The sequence below is a fragment of the Bubalus bubalis genome, chromosome 1, assembly GCF_019923935.1.
Source record: "Bubalus bubalis isolate 160015118507 breed Murrah chromosome 1, NDDB_SH_1, whole genome shotgun sequence".
Classification (NCBI taxonomy): domain Eukaryota; kingdom Metazoa; phylum Chordata; class Mammalia; order Artiodactyla; family Bovidae; genus Bubalus; species Bubalus bubalis.
In genome coordinates this window covers 112430117-112448909 of record NC_059157.1, presented here as the reverse complement: position 1 = coordinate 112448909, position 18793 = coordinate 112430117, and the positions used below count along the sequence as shown (strand labels likewise).

At 40.3% G+C, this 18793-nt stretch overlaps 2 protein-coding genes across 4 annotated transcripts in view; one reads left to right on the top strand and one right to left on the bottom strand.

Moving 5' to 3' along the window:
* Positions 1-7944, top strand: part of HSPBAP1 (HSPB1 associated protein 1) — a 56784-nt gene extending 48840 nt beyond the window's left edge. For both annotated transcript variants that reach the window (XM_044942544.2, XM_006044216.4), the window contains exons 6-8: positions 4179-4262; positions 7014-7124; positions 7252-7944. In XM_044942544.2, coding sequence (XP_044798479.2) covers positions 4179-4262; positions 7014-7124; positions 7252-7782 — 726 coding nt within the window. In that variant the 3' untranslated portion in view covers positions 7783-7944. The remainder of the gene's footprint in view (positions 1-4178; positions 4263-7013; positions 7125-7251) is intronic.
* A 6979-nt stretch (positions 7945-14923) lies between these two features.
* Positions 14924-18793, bottom strand: part of PARP14 (poly(ADP-ribose) polymerase family member 14) — a 45100-nt gene continuing 41230 nt past the window's right edge. For both annotated transcript variants that reach the window (XM_025285178.3, XM_044942540.2), the window contains 2 exons: positions 15761-15935; positions 14924-15419 (listed from right to left, as the gene is read on the bottom strand). In XM_025285178.3, coding sequence (XP_025140963.3) covers positions 15130-15419; positions 15761-15935 — 465 coding nt within the window. In that variant the 3' untranslated portion in view covers positions 14924-15129. The remainder of the gene's footprint in view (positions 15420-15760; positions 15936-18793) is intronic.

Sequence of the window (18793 nt, the reverse complement as noted above, 5' to 3'; positions counted from 1 at the left end):
CCTATTCTGGATGTCTCATATAAGTACAGTTGTGCAATCTGTGGTCTTTTATGTCTGGCTCCTTTCACATAGCATAATCTCCTCAAGGTTCATCCACACTGTAGAATGTTATTGGCTCTTCATTCTTTTTTATGGATGAATATGTTCCATTACAAATAGCTGAGGGAAGAAGAGAAGCTAAAGGCAAAGGAGAAAGGAAAGCTATACCCATTTGAATGCAGAGTTCCAAACAATAGTAAGGAGAGATAAGAAAGCCTTCCTCAGTGATCAATGCAAAGTAATAGAGGAAAAGAATAGAATGGGGAAGAATAGAGATCTCTTCAAGAAAATTAGAGATACCAAGGGAACATTTCATGCAAAGATGGGCACAATAAAGGACAGAAATGGTATGGACCTAACAGAAGCAGAAGATATTAAGAAGGGGTGGCAAGAATACACAGAAGAACTATACAAAAAAGATCTTCATGACCCAGATAACGATGATGGTGTGATCATTCACCTATAGCCAGACATCCTGGAATGCAAAGTCAAGTGGGCCTTAGGAAGCATCACTACGAACAAAGCTAGTGGAGGTGATGGAATTCTAGTTGAGCTCTTTCAGATCCTAAAAGATGATGCTCTGAAAGTGCTGCACTCAGTATGCCAGCAAATTTGGAAAACTCAGCAATGGCCAAAGGACTGGAAAAGGTCAGTTTTCATTCCAATCCCAAAGAAAGGCAATGCCAAAGAATGTTGAAACTACCGCACAGTTGTACTCATCTCAGATGCTAGCACGGGGCTTCCCTGGTGGCTCAGAGGTTAAAGCATCTGTCTGCAATGTGGGAGACCGGGGTTCAATCCCTGGGTTGGGAAGATCCCCTGGAGAAGGAAATGGCAACCCACTCCAGTATTCTTGCCTGGAGAATCCCATGGACAGAGGAGCCTGGTAGGCTACAGTCCACGGGGTCTCAAAGAGTTGGACATGACTGAGCGACTTCACTTTCAGATGCTAGCAAAGTAATGCTCAAAATTCTCCAAGCCAGGTTTCAGCAGTACAAACCGTGAACTTCCAGATGTTCAAGCTGGATTTAGAAACGGCAGAGGAACCAGAGATCAAGTTGCCAACATCCATTGGATCATCGAAAAAACAAGAGATCCAGAAAAACATCTACCTCTGCTTTATTGATTACGCTAAAGCCTTTGACTGTGTAGATTACAACTAACTGGAAAGTTCTTCAAGAGAGGAGAATACCAGACCACCTTACCTGCCTCCTGAGCAATCTGTACGCAGGTCAAGAAGCAACAGTTAGAACTGGACATGAAACAACAGACTGGTTCCAAATCAGGAAAGGAGTATGTCAAGGCTGTATATTGTCACCCTGCTTATTTAACTTATATGCAGAGTGCATCATGCAAAATGCTGGGCTGGATGAAGCACAAGCTGAAATCAAACCTCAGATACGCAGATGACACCACCCTTATGGCGGAAAGTGAAGAGGCACTGAAGAGCCTCTTGATGAAAGTGAAAGAGGAGAGTGAAAAAGTTGGCTTAAAACTCAACTTTCAAAAAACTAAGATCATGGCCTCTGGTCCCATCACTTCATGGCAAATAAATGGGGAAACAATGGAAACAGTGACAGACTTTATTTTCTTGGGCTCCAGAGTCACTGCAGATGGTGACTGCAGCCATGAAATTAAAAGACACTCTTGGAAGAAAAGCTATGACCAATCTAGACAGCATATTAAAAAGCAGAGACATTTCTTTTCTGAAGAAGGTCCCTGTAGTCAGAGTATGGTTTTTCCAGTAGTCATGTATGGATGTGAGAGTTGGATCATAAAGAAAGCTGAGCACCAAAGAATTGATGCTTTTGAACTGTGGTGTTGGAGAAGACTCTTGAGAGTCGCTTGGACCGCAAGGAGATCCAACCAGTCAATCCTAAAGAAAATCAGTCCTGAATAGTCATTGGAAGGACTGATGCTGAAGCTGAAACTCCAATACTTTGGCCACCTGATGTGAAGAATTGACTCATTTGAAAAGACCCTGATGCTGGGAAAGATTGAAGGCAGGAGGAGAAGGGGACAATAAAGGATGAGATGGTTGGATGGCATCACCGACTCAATGGACATGAGTTTGAGCAAGTTCCGGGAGTTTGTGATGGACGGGGAAGCCTGGAGTGCTGCAGTCCATGGGGTCGCAAAGAGTCGGACATGACTAAGCAACTGAACTGCCTGTTGTTCCATTATGTGAATATACATTTTATTTATCCATTAAACACCTGATGGGTATTTGGGTTGTTTCCACTTTTTTGGTTATTATGACTAATACTGCTATAAATATTTGTGTACAAGGTTTTGTAAGAGCATATATTTTCAGTTCTCTTGGGTATTTATGTAGGAGTGGAATTGCTGTGTCATATGTTAATTCTGTGTTTTAACTTTTGGGGGAATTGCCAAACTGTTTTCCATAGCAGCTGCACCATTTTACATTCCCACCAGCAATCTATGTGGGTTCTAACTGCTTTACATCCTCTCCAACACTTGTTATCTTTCTTTATTATTATTGATATTATTACTATTATTATATTACTACAACTGTAGCCATTTTAGTGGGTATGAAGTGGCTGCTAATTCTTTTTTTTTTCTTCTACTTTATTTTTTTTTTATTTTTATTTATTTATTTATTTTAATTTAATTTTATTTTTTAAACTTTACATAATTGTATTAGTTTTGCCAAATATCAAAATGAATCCGCCACAGGTAATAGCCAAATTCAATGAGTATTTCTGTCCATTGTATCAGTTTTTTCACATCATTCTCTTTCCTGAATCCACCATAAACTGGCTCCCCCTCCTACCTCTGTACTGAAAGTAAACTTTGTGATAGGAGATTCGAGGCCTCCTAATGACTAAATCCAGTGGCTGTAGTGGCCATTTTCAGTGCCTGATTCTCCTGAAAGGAGCGCTCTTCCCATCTCCACCTTGTCTGTAGCAAGTGCTACCATTTTCTAAATCCAAACCCAAAAGTTTCTACTCTACTTGGCCTTTCACAGACTCTTGTAGTGAGTCTGGACAAATACAGTCCTTCTTGGCTCTGCCCATTGCTTTCGTTTGCTATTCCTTCCTATTTAAATCTAAACATTTAATAAGTGGACCATTGCTGGACTCTCTTGTCCTTCCCAGACTTTCCCATAATGTCACTATTTTAACCGTCCACTTACTCAGAACTTCTCAGGAACTTGTAATGCCTACAGGATATAAAATCCAGATTCTTTATTCTGAATTCAGGGCCCTCCACTGGCCCTAACCTGATCCTCCTACTTTATTCCCCATTATTCCTTCTGCAGTGGTAAAACCGGCCTGCTTGCTGTCCCTCGACAGTCCTGCCTCCCTTGCCCACTTCCCCCTCCTGGCATGTCCTCGTTCTCTCCTAGTCATGGTTCAAATCACACTTCCTTCATCCAGGTTGCCCCTGACCTCCCTAGTTTGTGCCTGCTTCTCTCACCTCTGAACTTCTCTACCACCAGTGTCCACTCCTCTGATTTACCCTTACATAATGCCACTGTTCTATATATTATTTTTTCATTGGCTAGATTTTATACCGTGAGAAGTCAGAAACTATGTCCTATATTTAGGACATACGTATATTTAGGGCATACGTATATTTACATATACGTATGCCCTTTCTCAGAACTCATACAATTCTCATCTGATGGAAAGGAGGAAGAGTTACAATTTCAGAATCCTTTACCAAGATTTGGATGCAGACAAAGACGGTCCAGCATAAAGGAGAGTAGAGACTGGAGAAGCTGGTAATATCCTTTATGAAAAAGTGAAAGTGTTAGTCGCTCAGTCGTGTCCAACTCCTTGCAACCCCATAGACTTGTAGCCTGCCAGGCTCTTCTGTCCGTGGAATTCTCCAGGCAAGAATACTGGAGTGGGTTGCCATTCCCTTCTCCAGGGTATCTTCCCATCTGAGCCACTGGGGAAGCCATGTCCTTTGTAGAACATGCAAACTTGTTAATTTTTTTTTAAAGGAATAAAAGGATTATGGGAGCCTTTTCTTACTTTTCCCTTTCCTATTACAATATTGCTCTAAATTCATTTGAATTTTTTTCCCTAGCAGCTTCAATTTAGATCTGATTCTGACATAAAAGTAAAATGTTTTGGTTTTGTGCTAACCATTTTTTGTTTGGTTTTCAGGTTCTGTTTGTTCCCAGACACTGGTGGCATTATGTGGAATCCATTGATCCTGTCACTGTCAGCATAAACTCGTGGATTGAGCTGGTATTTTCTTTTTCTAACAAATGTCATCTCCTTGCTTTTAAGATACACAGTGCCTGTCTTTATAACCTGATGATTAATTTTAACCAACACTCCCGTGTTACTTTGTTTGCTGTGCTATGGGTTATGGATTCTGTGCTCTGTTGGTGGGTGGTGAGGTTGGAAATAGGGTTTTTGTGACACGCTGTCCTCTTTCTTCTCGGGGCACAGTGCTCCCTGAGGTTGGTGTGCCGGGTCTGCTCCCTTGACTGTTAGGAGAACTGTGTTGGGCCTGGCTGAACCTGCCACACACGTCCCATGGTGCTAGTCCCACCCCACACCATCTGGGCTGGAAATATCTGCTTCTTGGCTCAGGGTCCTCATTACTAATTGCACAATTCACAGTCCTGACTTACACATCTTCTCAGAGCAGTCTTTCAGTGCTAGGTTTTATCATTTTATTTCTGCCAAAGGCTTTTTCCCTCCAACATGCCATGCTTAATCCTGGTTGCCTGCTCCACTTGACAATTAGAATGGCTACCATTATGTTCAAGTCTGTCTCTCCCACCTGAGGCATTGTTGCATCTGCACATGCTTTAACCAGAGGCTTTGATTGCAGCCATGGCTGGCGTCTTTCATTTAGCATAATGTTTTTAAGAATCATCCATGGAGTAGCATGTATCAGTACTTCATTCCTTTTTTTATAGCTAAAAAGTATTGTTTAGACATACCACATTTTGTTTATCCACTAATCAGTGATGGACCTTTGGATTGTGTCTACTTTTGGCTATTATGAATAATACTACTGCTATCATTTACATACATGGTTTTGTGTGGATGTATGTTTCCATTTCTTTCGGTATATACCTGGGTGTGGAGTTGCTGGATCATATGGACATCAGCCAGGGCAGGCCAGCAGGTTGGAAATTCAGATGAGTTCAAGTTGCAGTCCAGAGTCCAGAATCTGTAAGACAGGCTGGCAGGCTGTAAACTGGCTTAGGATTTCTCTTGCAGTCTTGAGGCAGAATTTTTTCTTCTCCAAGAAACCTTAAATTTTGCTCTTAAAGCCTTCAACTAATCAGATGAGGTCCACCTGCATTATTGAGGATAATCTCCTTTTACTTAAAGGCAGCTGATTATAAATGTTAATCACATCTATGAAGTATCTTCACAGTGACATCTAGAATAGTGTTTGACTAGACAATTGGTCACCATAGCCTACCCAAGTTGACTCATAAAATTAACCATCTGGTAACTCTAGATTTAATCTTCTGAGGAATTGCCAGAAATTGCTATTTTCCAATGCAGTGCACCATTTACATTCCCCCAACAAAGTATGAAGATTCTGATTTTTCCACATCCTTATGAACATTTGTTATCTGTCTTTTTTTATTATAGCCATCCTAGTGAGAAGTAGTATCTCGAGGATTTGCTTTTTTTTTAATTTAATATTATGTTTCTAATATTCATCTGTGTTTCTAATATTCATCTAATATTCATCTCTGTTGTCACATGTAGCTGGTCATTCATTTTCACTGTGGTATAATAATATCCTCTAGTGTTAATGTACCACAGTTTATTGATTCATTTTTCTGTTGATGGATAATTGGGTTGCTTTTAGTTTTTTTGCTTTTATAAATAGAATATTCTTGTATACATGTGCAGCAGTTTCTCCAGAGAATGTGTATATATCTAGAAGTGGAATTGCCATCTGTAGGGTATACAGTACTCAAGTTTATAATATAATGCCTGCATATTTTCTAAATGTCTGTCAGCATATATTCCCACCATCAACGTATAAGATTCCTGTCAATTATTTGACCTTTCTCCATCATTTGGAATTAACAGACCCTCTTTTGCCAGTTTCATGGGTTTCTTGATTTGCATTTCCCTGATTATTAATGAGGCTAAGTTTATTTTCATGTGTTTATTACTCATATAATTGTCCCTTTTTTGACATGTTTGTCTTTGTGGCTTTTGCCCATTTAAAACAAAAATGGGTCATTTGTCTTACTGATGTGTGCAGATTCTTTATATATTTTGCAATCAGTTATATATGTTACAGACATCTGGCTTCTTTATTTCCTTTATGGTATCTTTTGATGAACAAAAGTTACTAATTTTAATGTAGTTTATCATGATTGCCATAGTTTATACTTATTGTATCTTAAGATACAATAGATAGATAGATATTTAGCCTTCTCATGCCTGTGGCCAAGACTGTTGTTGTTGTTCAGTCACCAAGTCATGTCCGACTCTTCACAACCCCATGGACTATAGCACACCAAGCTTCCCTGTCCCTCACCATCTCCTGGAGATTGCCCAGTTTTATATCCATTGCATCAGTGATGCCATCCAACCAAGAATGTTTATTAAAATTTTTTTCCCATTCCTCAAAAAATTAGCTTGTCAAAATAATCCTCTATTGGGATTATTCATTTTTATGTGATACTTTTTAAAAGAAACTTTAAACATGTCAGAGACTGGAAAATGCTGAAGAAAATATCACAGGTGATTCATACTTAAGGCCTATTTCTTACAGACAGGACCCATACTTAAATTTAGTTGGTGAAATATTCTGCAACTTTTTCTAGGTGGCAGAAGATAGTTAATATGTAAAAATCGTGGTCTGCCAACAGCATATTCACTCCTTCAGTAACAAAGCTTATGTTGATGAAAGAACAAAACACGCAGTTAAGAGACTGTGCTCTGTTTTAAGCAGTGGGACCCAGAGACAAATGAAAAACTGTGTCTTCTTTTTTAACCTTGACTTAGGAAGAGGACCACCAAGCCCGGGTAGAAGAGGCAATCACCCGCATGCTTGTGTGTGCCCTGAAAACTGCAGAGAATCCACACAATACCAGAGCTTGGTTAAACCCAACTGAGGTAGGTCTCTTCCACTTTTCATCATGGCAGTTACTATCCTGTGATAAACCAACTCTGACAAGAACGCTTGTTTTCCAATTTATGTAAGTATGTATAACCATTTTAAGGAGTTTTTCTTTTTCCCTAGCTTGAGGAAACATCCCATGAAGTCAATTGTCATTACTTAAATGGGGCCATCTCTGCTTTTTTTAATCATTATGGAACATCTGAAGTAGTAGAAACCCAAGCACTGAGAACCAACAGAGAGTACACAATAAAGGAGGAGTTAAACATGCACAGCCACGTGGGGGTAGAACAAGCTGGTGGCCACAACTTAAGCTCAGAAACAGTGAAACAGGAGGCAAGTCCTTTTGGCCTTGATCTGGTACCTGTCACACCAAGTGCCGAAGAACCATCCTCAGAAAGAGGAGGCATATTTGAAAACAATAGTGAAGACTTTGTCAGCAAAAATGGAAAATCCTTTGGAAAACTGCCTAATACCAAGAGGCAACGAATGATGAGTGAGAGTGAGAATGCAGTTGTGGAACCGATTGCTTCAGATAGGACTGTGGCCCTTTCCCAAACATTCGTTTCTACAGATGACTTGCTGGACTGCTTGGTGAATCCACAGGTAACCAGGATAGTGGCACAACTTCTGATTCAAGGAAGAAGTACGTGATTCTGATAGAAAATGATTTTCTAAATACTGTTTTAAGAATATCTTTAAAATAATGTAGTTTTTAAATAAAAGATGAACCAGCAAAAGTTCAGTTTGCACGTGCTTAAAATGTACTGTTCTCACCTAATTAAATTTTAGTCTCTTGCCACCTTCTGGCATACACATTGCTCTTTGGACAGCCTGGCTCTTTGTTATTTGTATGCCTCTTTCCTCAGTGCCTTTGCCTTGCCTCTCCCATCTCATACCTTCAGCCTGTCTCAAACGTAAGCTCCTGGTGTTCTCAACAGGAAGTGGTCTCTGCATCAGCCTCAAGCAGGGGTCAGCCTGCTGCTTGTTTTTGTAAATAAAGTTGTATTGAAACACGGCCATACTGTTCACTTACATATTGTCTGTGGTGGCTTTAGGGTTACAGTGGCAGAGTTGAGTCGTGACAAAGGCAGTAGGACTTACAAAGCTGGAAATATTCACTGGAACTCCTTATAGAAAAAGTTTGCTAACTGTTTAATGGATCAAAGGCATCCACTGGGTGAATTCTATCTTTTGTTATTTTTGGCGGGGGAAGGATTGCAGTTGCTCATTTCAGTAGGTATTTTTGACTCTATGTAGTAAGGTGATGTGGGACAATTTGTGATTGTACTAAGTTGCCAACCTCTTAATTCAAATGCAGGGTGAATTCTCGCCTTGATCTGAAGTGACCACACTTCTCACGTGTGTAGGATTCTCACTGGTTAACCCCTGTGCTCCAGAGTAGAGTACCCATCAGGAGAAAAGTAGGTGGGGGCCTCTTTGTGGAAGGAGCTGGGACAACTAAGGACAACAGCCCTGCAATAAAAATGACCAAATGCTGCTGACTCCTGAAACTAACAAAAAGCTTTGTTTCGCCAACTTAATCCCACTCTCATTACATTTGCAAGATGTGGGGATAATTATTATCATTACTGTTCAAGTATGGATTTAAAAAACAGATTGATCTCAGTAACCATTCATAAAAAACACATAGAAAAGATATACAAAGTCACCTTTTAAGAAGATTGACTATTGGTCTCATCCTTCCCAGTTTTCAAACTGAGGGTATCAATAAATCCCAAGAGAGTGCTGGCTTTCTGGGAGAAAGGAGGAAGGGAGGTGAACGTGCCCAAGAAAAGAATGGTCTGAAAAAAGACCCTTCTGTAGGGTCTTTGGCCCATTTTTCTTATATACATGTTTCAGTGCTATTCTCTCAAATCATCACACCCTTACCTTCTCCCACAGAGTCCAAAAGACTGTTTTATACATCTGTGTCTCTTTTCCTATCTTTCATATAGGGTCATCATTATCATCTTTCTAAATTCCATATATATGCGTTAGTATACTGTATTGGTGTTTTTCTTTCTGACTTACTTCACTCTGTATAATAGGCTCCAGTTTCATCCACCTCATCTCTTTAATGGCTGAGTAATACGCCATTGTGTATATGTACCACAGCTTTCTTATACATTTGTCTGCTGATGGACATCTAGGTTGCTTCCATGTCCTGGCTATTATAAACAGTGCTGCGATGAACATTGGGGTACTCGTGTCTCTTTCAATTCTGGTTTCCTCAGTGTGTATGCTCAGCAGTGGGATTGCTGGGTCATATGGCAGTTCTATTTCCAGTTTTTAAAGGAATCTCCACACTGTTCTCCATAGTGGCTGTACTAGTTTGCATTCCCACCAACAGTGTAAGAGGGTTCCCTTTTCTCCACACCCTCTCCAGCATTTATTGCTTGTAGACTTTTGGATCGCAGCCATTGACTGGCGTGAAATGGTACCTCATTGTGGTTTTGATTTGCATTTCTCTGATAATGAGTGATGTTGAGCATCTTTTCATGTGTTTGTTAGCCATCTGTATGTCTTCTTTGGAGAAATGTCTGTTTAGTTCTTTGGCCCATTTTTTGATTGGGTCGTTTATTTTTCTGGAATTGAGCTGCAGGAGCTGCTTGTATATTTTTGAGAGTAATTCTTTGTCAGTTGCTTCATTTGCTATTATTTTCTCCCATTCTGAAGGCTGTCTTTTCACCTTGCTTATAGTTTTCTTCATTGTGCAAAAGCTTTTAAGTTTAATTAGGTCCAATTTGTTTAATTTTGCTTTTATTTCCATTACTCTGGGAGGTGGGTCATAGAGGATCCTGCTGTGATTTATGTCGGAGAGTGTTTTGCCTATGTTTTCCTCTAGGAGTTTTATAGTTTCTGGTCTTACATTTAGATCTTTAATCCATTTTGAGTTTATTTTTGTGTATGGTGTTAGAAAGTGTTCTAGTTTCATTCTTTTACAAGTGGTTGACCAGTTTTCCCAGCACCACTTGTTAAAGAGATTGTCTTTTCTCCATTGTATATTCTTGCCTCCTTTGTCAAAGATAAGGTGTCCGTAGGTGCGTGGATTTATCTCTGGGCTTTCTATTTTGTTCCATTGATCTATATTTCTGTCTTTGTGCCAGTACCATACTGTCTTAATGACTGTAGCCTTGTAGTAGAGCCTGAAGTCAGGCAGGTTGATTGCTCCAGGTCCATCTGGAGGATGCACTCACCACTATCTCACACTGTATATTTACCTAATTATTTGATTGTTGTCTGTCTTCCTATAACTAGAATGTCCCTGCATTAGAGTTTGGTTTTGATTATTGTGTATTTGCAGAGCCTTGATCAGTGCCCAGCATATGGTAGGTGCTCCTTAAATATTTGAGTAGATTTTTTTTAAAGGAGGCTTTCCTGGTGGCTCAGACAGTAAAGAATTTGCCTGCAGTGTGGGGAGACATGGGATTGATCCCTGGGTTGGAAAGATCCCCTGGAGAAGGGAATGGCAACCCACTCCAGTATCCTTGCCTGGAGAATCCCATGGACAGAAAAGCCTGGTGGGCTATAGTACATGGGGTCACAGAGAATCAGACACGACTGAGCGACTAATACTTTAAAAAGGAGACCTTGTTGACCGATACTGCATCAAAATCATTGGGGCAGAGGATGTTGTGGCTAAGTATAAGATGTCTGTTTTCTGTAGCACTACATGCATGCTCATTCACTCAGTCATGTCCAACTATACTGGAGTGGGTTGCCATTCCCTTCTTCAGGGGATCTTCCAACCCAGGGACCAAACCCATGTCTCCTGTGTCTCCCACATTTGCAGGTGGATTCTTTACCACTAAGCTGCTTGGGAAGCCCCATCTATAGTAGATATATCCCTATTGCAGAAATAGACATGTCCTGGTCTTCAGATCTTTTTTTTTTTTACACCTCCCTACACTGAGAGCTCCCCCACACCCTCCTTCACTCAAAATTCCCTCACCCCTTTCCTCATGGGCTTCCCAGGTGGTTCAGTGATAATCCACCTGCCAGTGCAGGAGACGTAAGAGACACAAGTTCAACTTCTGGGTTGGGAAGATCCCCTGGAATAGGAAATGGAGACCCATTCCAGTATTCTTGCCTGGAGAACTCCATGGACAGAGGAACCTGGCGGGCTACAGTTCATGGAGTTGCAGAGAATCAACACAACTGAGCATGCATGCACCCCTCCCTCACCCAGAATTCCCACATATCCTTCTTCATGGAGATTTGCCTCACCCCCTCGCTCCCAAATATTTTGCTATCTTTGCTGCTTCTTTAAGCATTGTTTTTCAAGTTGTAGATTGTGACCCATTATTGTTCAGCCACTAAGTCATGTCTGACTCTTTTTGACTCCATGGATGACCCATTAGCAAGTCATAAAATCAATTTGGTGGGTGAGACCAGGATTTCTTTTAATGAAAGAGTACATAATTTCAGTGAATTTGGTAGTAAATGTATTTTGTGAAACTGTCCAGGAAGCATTTTTTTCGGGGTAAGTATATTTCACAATATTTTCAGTTATATCTATATGTGTACTAGGCCTGACATAAAATGTACTTCTTAGTGTATGCTGGGGTCGGAAAAGTTTGAAAGCTGTTCTGAGTCAATGTACTGAATTCTGTTAAAGGTCTTTGGCATGCAGAGACCTGGGTAGAGAGTTAAGACATTGATGTGAATGGATTCTAAATGTAAATGGGTGTTGGGAGATAATATCTTAATTTTATAGAGATAGAGATTATGACACAGAAAGAGATCCTGGCTATCTGCAAATTGGGATTATAAGAGGGAGAAAAGATAATTGAAAGGGGGAGGTTGTCAGCCACCAAGCAGGGGTCCATTTCATCCTATATTTCCCAGATAAGCATGCCCAAATGAGTGAAATCAATTATTAAATAAATACTTTGATTCTTCAGGCAGGAATACTGAAGTGCATTGCCATGCCCTTCTCCAGGGGATCTTCCCAACCCAGAGATTGAAACCGCATCTCTTACATCACCTGCATTGGCAGGTGGATTCTTTACCGCTAGTGCCACCTGGGAAGCCCCATCCAGAGGTTAGGGGGTTGAAGTTGTTACACCTAAAATTACAGTATCCAGGTATTAGCAGGGTGACCTATCTGGTAGGCACAATGGCTGGGGCCCCTGAGCTTTTAAGGTCTACAAAAATGTTTTAGTTTCTTAAAAAAAAAAAAAAAAAAAAGAATCCAACTTCGATATATTCATGGTTATACCAATGCAGTAGCAGCTTTTCATGGAGTAAGGGGCCCACAAAGGTGAAGGTGCCTAAGACCCATGAAAGTCCTAAACAGCTCTGATTATGAGGGATATCAGAATCATTTGAGGGGCTTACTGAGGATGCAGATATCTGGGTACCATTCTACAGAGCTATAGAATCTGACTCCTTTGGGATGGGCCAGAATTTGCAGTCTCAGCAAGCACCTCAGGTGCTTCAAATAGCGAAAAAGTTTAAGAATCTCTGGCCCTGGAGTAGACCACCAAGACCTAACACAGGCTCAAAGTAGGCTTGTTTTAGCAGGGGCTACTGCTAATAGCTCCTTACTAAAATATTAGCTCTTCTTACTAAATAGCAGTAGCTATTTCCAGAATTTAGCTTCTGCTAAATACTGAAGGGCAAATCTGCCCTTCAGATTTGCTGAGCTAAAGCTGTACTGTGCCCTTCCTGCACCTTTCAGTTGAATGTTATTAATACTCTGAGGCTCTCTTGATGCTGTCAAGTTTAACTGTGGTCTTTTATCAGCAGTGGCCTGTGTTTATCATCAGGCTCTCCTGTACTTGCCCTTAAGGATAAAGAAACCCTAGAAATCTCTATTAATAGAATAAAAAATATATGACTAAAAATTAAAATTAAAAAAAAAAAGGATAAAGATGTTTAATCACCAAATAACATCTTCCAAGTATTTTAATCAAAAAGGAAGAAATGATATTTATTGTAAAAAAATTTTATTGAAGTACAGTTGATGTACAGTATTATTTGTTACATATATACAATATAGTGGTTCAGTTTTCAAAAGTTATACTCCATATATAGTTATTATAAAATATTGGCCATGTTCCATTTGTTGTATAATGTATTCCTTAGATTGAGGGCAACTGTAACATTTATGGACTGGATCACTGTCATACTTGGTACAGTACACCCTGATATTCAGCCTTGCCTAAGTTACCTAAACCAATGGAGAACAAGTAAGAGAGCAGATCTCTCCATTTTATTTCTTATATTCACTGTCAAGCCCAAGTTCAGATGCCAGTGACTAAGAAGCCACTCCTAAGCAATAAAGAGTCTTTGCTAATCCACTTAAAAAACAGCAACAGCAAGAAAAATTTCAAGATGTCTGTGTTTAATGAAGCGGCCACTATGGCTCCTCAACCTCCTCTACATGAAGTGTAGGTGTTGCTCCCTGAGGCCAAGAAAGAGTGCCTTTATCCTCCTGGTGACCCCTACCATCCAAGTTCACCATCTATCCTGGCTCCCCATGGGCACAGCTCTGGCCTCTTGGCCTTCAGAACTTCAAAATGAAGAGCCTCTACAGTGAAAACCAAAGCCAGAAAGGACAAGGCCATGGAAATATGAGGATAATATACACATTGTCTGAGATGTTCCTGAGTCAGTAACATTAACCTAGAGGCCATGTTCTACAGTAGGAAGATCAAGAGGCTTGAAGACACAGAGACCCAGATTCAGTCGCTGGCTCTCAGGGCTGTTATGCAGGGGACCTCAGGCAAGGAAGCTTCTCATGCTCTAAGCAGTAGTTTCCTCAACTTTAAAATGGGGATATAATTTTTTTAAAAGTGTTGGGGGAATAAAATAAACACTGTATGAAGGCACCTATTATACTACATGGTACAATTTAGGTACTCAATAATGTTTGAATCTGAAATTAGGGAAATTATAAAAGAAACTTTCATTACTATCCAATAGATAGGGGGTTAGCAAATTAGTAATATGACTGCTTAATTCCTTTGGTTTATTTATGCCCAAGGGTTTAAAATCATCAACAGCTAGGCTGCCAAGGAAAATAAGCTATTTAACACACTTAATATAGGGTTTCATGCTGAAGACACAGCAGGCATTATCCCTTTTTCTGCTGGGCAGAACTAAGACCACGAATAGAAGTTACAAGAAGGCAGATTTAGGTTCATCATGAAAAAGGACCAGTTGGAGAGCGGGCTGCTATACTGCACAACTCCATGGGACATGATTCACCTAGTCCCCAAGCTAGACCCCAGCCCCTGGCCTGTGCAGGGCATGGCAACACTGCAGTCCCAGAGCCCTGACCAGAGCAGTGCCATGTGTCCCAGCTGATTTGAGAAGAATACAGTTCCCTGTGATGGAATCTCTTCACTTTGCAGCGAAGTGACAGTAAGTCAAGGGTGTTGAAGAGATGGTTCCCGCTGGTCAGGAGTCTGACTGGGACTTCTTCATTCTTAGTTTATGAAACACTTGTAGAGCATCCATTGTACATTATGCATAGACCTCAGCCCAGGGATAAAAAGAATTAGACACCATTCCTGCAGCGAGGGAAGACAGCAGCCCCATCCACTTAGTAATACTGTGCTCCCCACAGTAGTATGGGGTCCTGACATGACACCATGTATGGGGTGTAATACTGTGCTCCCCACAGCAGTATGGGGTCCTGACATGTCAGTGGCAGCTGAAACTGTGTCACCGTGTCCCCTGCCTTTAAGATTAATGTTATTCTCTCCTTCCTGGAAGGAAATGACACACCTGTACTTCTACAGATTTGATGTCCATGATTAAGGACACACTGTGCTAACAGTTATCAGATTTAAATTCTCAAATTTATTGCTCTCAAGATAGGTTTATTCCAGTTATGAAAGAGAGGCTGGAGAAAGTCTGATTTCAGTGACAAAGGTCCTTTGATCTTAGAAAAAGCTGTTAGAGAAAAAAAAAAACAAAAAACTACTACTTGCTTTACACTTAGATATGTATAGATAAATAATATCTTCTGCAAAGGTTACCAAAATGTTAATATCTAAAAGTAATGAGGTACTCTGGGTAAGCCTGGTAGTCATAAAATACCACAAATAAACTTGGATTTTGCAGACAATCTGTGACAGTGTCATATGAGTCAGTAGGATTTTGGTAGTCCTTTGGAGGAGGCACAATTAATGATCTGTTTCCAAGTGTGTAGCATCCAGTGAGTACTCGCACATAATACATATGCTTCTTCCCGTTTAAGTCCGGTCTGGAGTACACATCACTGGCGGAGTAACTGGCATTGACAGCAAAATAGGTTCCCTTTCCATAGGCTGTAGCTGTGACAAGAAAAACAAACCATCCTTAAGGATTTCCAATCAGTCCATAATTTGACACACTGATCCAGTATGTCAAATAATGTTAAAAATAATGTTCGGTTCTTTCTAAAGCCTCTTTTAAAAAGTTTTGTGTGTGTTTTTAATTTTTAAAAATCATTCCTCCACCCCGGAGGGCCAGTCAGCCCCTTTGGGATGAAATATACTGAGTCTAACCTAAAACTTTGGATGTCGCATAGCCCCCAACCATGAGAGAACACAATGCCATCCACACTGTCCCCAGCCAGCTTGGACTCTCATGGCTGACACCTCCTTTGAAGCAGCCAGATTACGTGCTTCCTTACCATTCTTTCCAGCGTAACTGCGGTTAAAGCCTTTTCCGTTGACAAGTGCCACTGAGTCAGCATCTGTCCCGTGGAAGAGCAGCTTCTCATTGGTCACCTGGCCATTCTTGGCATCCATGCTGTTTTTCTTTGTCTGATAGTGTTTCCAGAGCTCTGGATTCTGAATCCTCTCAATCTGCAATTCAATAAGGAAAAATTTCCTGTCACTGCTAAGAGCCCTTGGCAAGATGCAGGAGATGAAACATGACCACTATTTTTCTTAAGTACAGATTACAATAAACAGCAAATTCAATGCCAGATGACACATTCTGCATTCAGAAATCTTTTTAGGTCTAGAGTTTCAGAGAAATAGGCCTAGGTAAGAATTTAATTTTCAACATCTTTTATGCACCATATGAGAGCAGACAATGTATAGGATCGTAAGTCCTCAATATATGACCTTGGCTGACCAAAGCCTCTCCAGCTTCTCACTACTCCTGTTGCCATCTATCTCACTTTGTCACTTCGCTGCACTCGTCCCCAGATCTGGGATACTGGTTTATCTAGCCATGTTCTAACGGGGAGAAGAACCAGAGTGTCTAGGCAAAAAGGAAATTTTAATTAGTGAAAATTAATCTCTGGTCCAGTTGGAAGAGTGGAATAGGAGGGGATCTGGTTATAGACCAAAGTGGCCATGCTTTGACCATACTCTTTGGCCTCCAGGATCATGGTGGAAACTCCTTGAGCCTTGGATTTCAGATCAGTTTCTGCATTCCCCTAATCACCAGGTAGTGGCAGTTTCATAAGGTTGACTTGGGAAAGAGTGAGGGGTGGGCGAAGGGGGCTAGGACCCTTATGACTAGGCACAAGGTGGAGGTTCTCTGTGGTCAGAATCTTCTAGTTCAAAGAACTCTCAAGTCTGACACCATTATTACATGCCTTAATCTGTTTTATTTTTTCAGTTTTAGTTTTTTATTTAAGATAGTTTGCCCACTAGTTCCAAGTCTCAGCATTATCATGTATTTTGTTGATCCAATTTATAATCTTAAATTTTATTTTTCCTTTTGCCTACAACTAACTTTTTAATCTTCAAACTGTCCACTTCCATTTTATTTCTATTTACTTTAAATTTTACTCATTTAAAAAATAATTGTATTTATTTATGGTTCTGGGTCTTTGTCACTGTAAGGGCTTTTCCCTAGTTGTGGCGAGTGGGGACTACTCTCTAGTTGGGGGTGAGGCTTCTCGTTGTGGTAGCTTCTCTTGTCATGGCACACAGGCTCTAGGGCATGCAGGCTCAGTAGTCGTGGCACAAGCGCTTAGCCACTCTACAGCATATGGGATCTTCCCAGGTCGGGGATCAAACTCATGTCTCCTGCATTGGCAGGTGGATTCTTTACCACAGTGGGCCACCAAGGGAGCCCTATTTTACTCATTTTTTAAAGCCTTAAAATTTTATTCATACAGAGTTTTGAAACATTCTTTTAAAATTTATTTATTTTTAATTGAAAGATAATTATTTAAAATTATGGTCATAGTTCAATAAAAATAAAAAGTTTGATACATTACCTGCAAAAAATATTCTTGCAAAAACTTATCTGAATTTACCCAAGACTTTCAACCTAACTGTAAATTTACCAGAAATAAAGAGGACAGAGGAATAACTTAAATGATTCCATGAGGAATCAAACAAATTTGAATCTATAAGAAAACTGCATGGATTCTTAAAGAATCTAGGCAAGATAGAGTCAGAATGTGGAATATTCTATAAAACAACTAGCTTAAACTCCTCTAAAGTTTCAGTATCATGAAAAATAATGTTTAAAAATGCAGGAGTACTGTTCTAGATCAGAAGAGATGAGGGAGATATTAATATAATGACCAAGTACAAAGTGTGAATCCAGATGGAGGCAGGGGTTGAGGGGACATTCTAAGAAAGCTGTTTTGATTGACTGGGGAAATTTGAATATTGACTCTCTATTGGATATTATTAAATAAAAATGCTAACTTTCTTAAATGAGATAATGATATTTGTGCTATTTAGGAGAATGCCTTTATTTTACAAGACATGTGCTAAAATATTTAGGAGTGTCATGATATCTGCAACTTACTTTCAGTTGTTTCAGGAAAAACAGCAAGGGGGAAGAAAGCAAATGTTACAAATCTTAGTCACAGGACATGACAGTCATGGAGGATGACAGACCACCCATTTTTCATGTTAGTGTTTTTGTACTACAGATACCTCTGTGGAGGTACAATCTGCTTTTAGGTACAATCTAAAGCTTTGCTTTTACTGGTGTCATAGACCAAGATTTCACATAAGATTTTATTTGAGGGTTTCCCTGGCAGTCCAGTAAGTTAAGAATCCGCCTGCCAATGCAGGGGACTTGGGTTTGATCCCTGGTCCAGGAGGTTCCCACATACGTGGGGCAACAAACCCCATGTGCCACAACTCCAGAGACCATGAGCTGCAACTACGAGCCCATGCACCACAACTACTGAAGCCCGTGCGCCTAGAGCCTGTGCCCCTCAGCAGGAGAAGACACTGCAACAAAAAGCCAGCACACTGCAACTAGAGAGTTGCCCCCACTCGTCGCAAGTAGAGAAAACTTGCAGCAACGAAGACCCAGCACAGTCAAAAATAAATAATAAATACATATATTTTTAAAGATTTTATTTGAAAAAAGGGTTCCACTACAAAAGAGTGAAGTCATTTCTCTAGTGAAGGTCTGTCAACACATGGTAAGCCTTCAGGGCCCGCTGCAAACATTTCCGGTCACCTGGGTAATCCTGCTCAATCCAGAATTGGCATCTCATCACAGTGTGCCAGAGCCCGACCCCCAGAGGACTGTAATTGGTATTTTGAATGAAACTTCTCCCAGAACCAGATCATCACTGAGCTGTGTACTTGAATTACATTTTCTTGGTACCACATACAATTGTTCTGCTCAACAGGTTTATATAGAGGGATCTATCTATCTATCTGGCAAGCTTATTTTTTCTTCCAGTTTTATCAAGATATAGTTTTCATGCATATAGCACTGTATAAGTTTA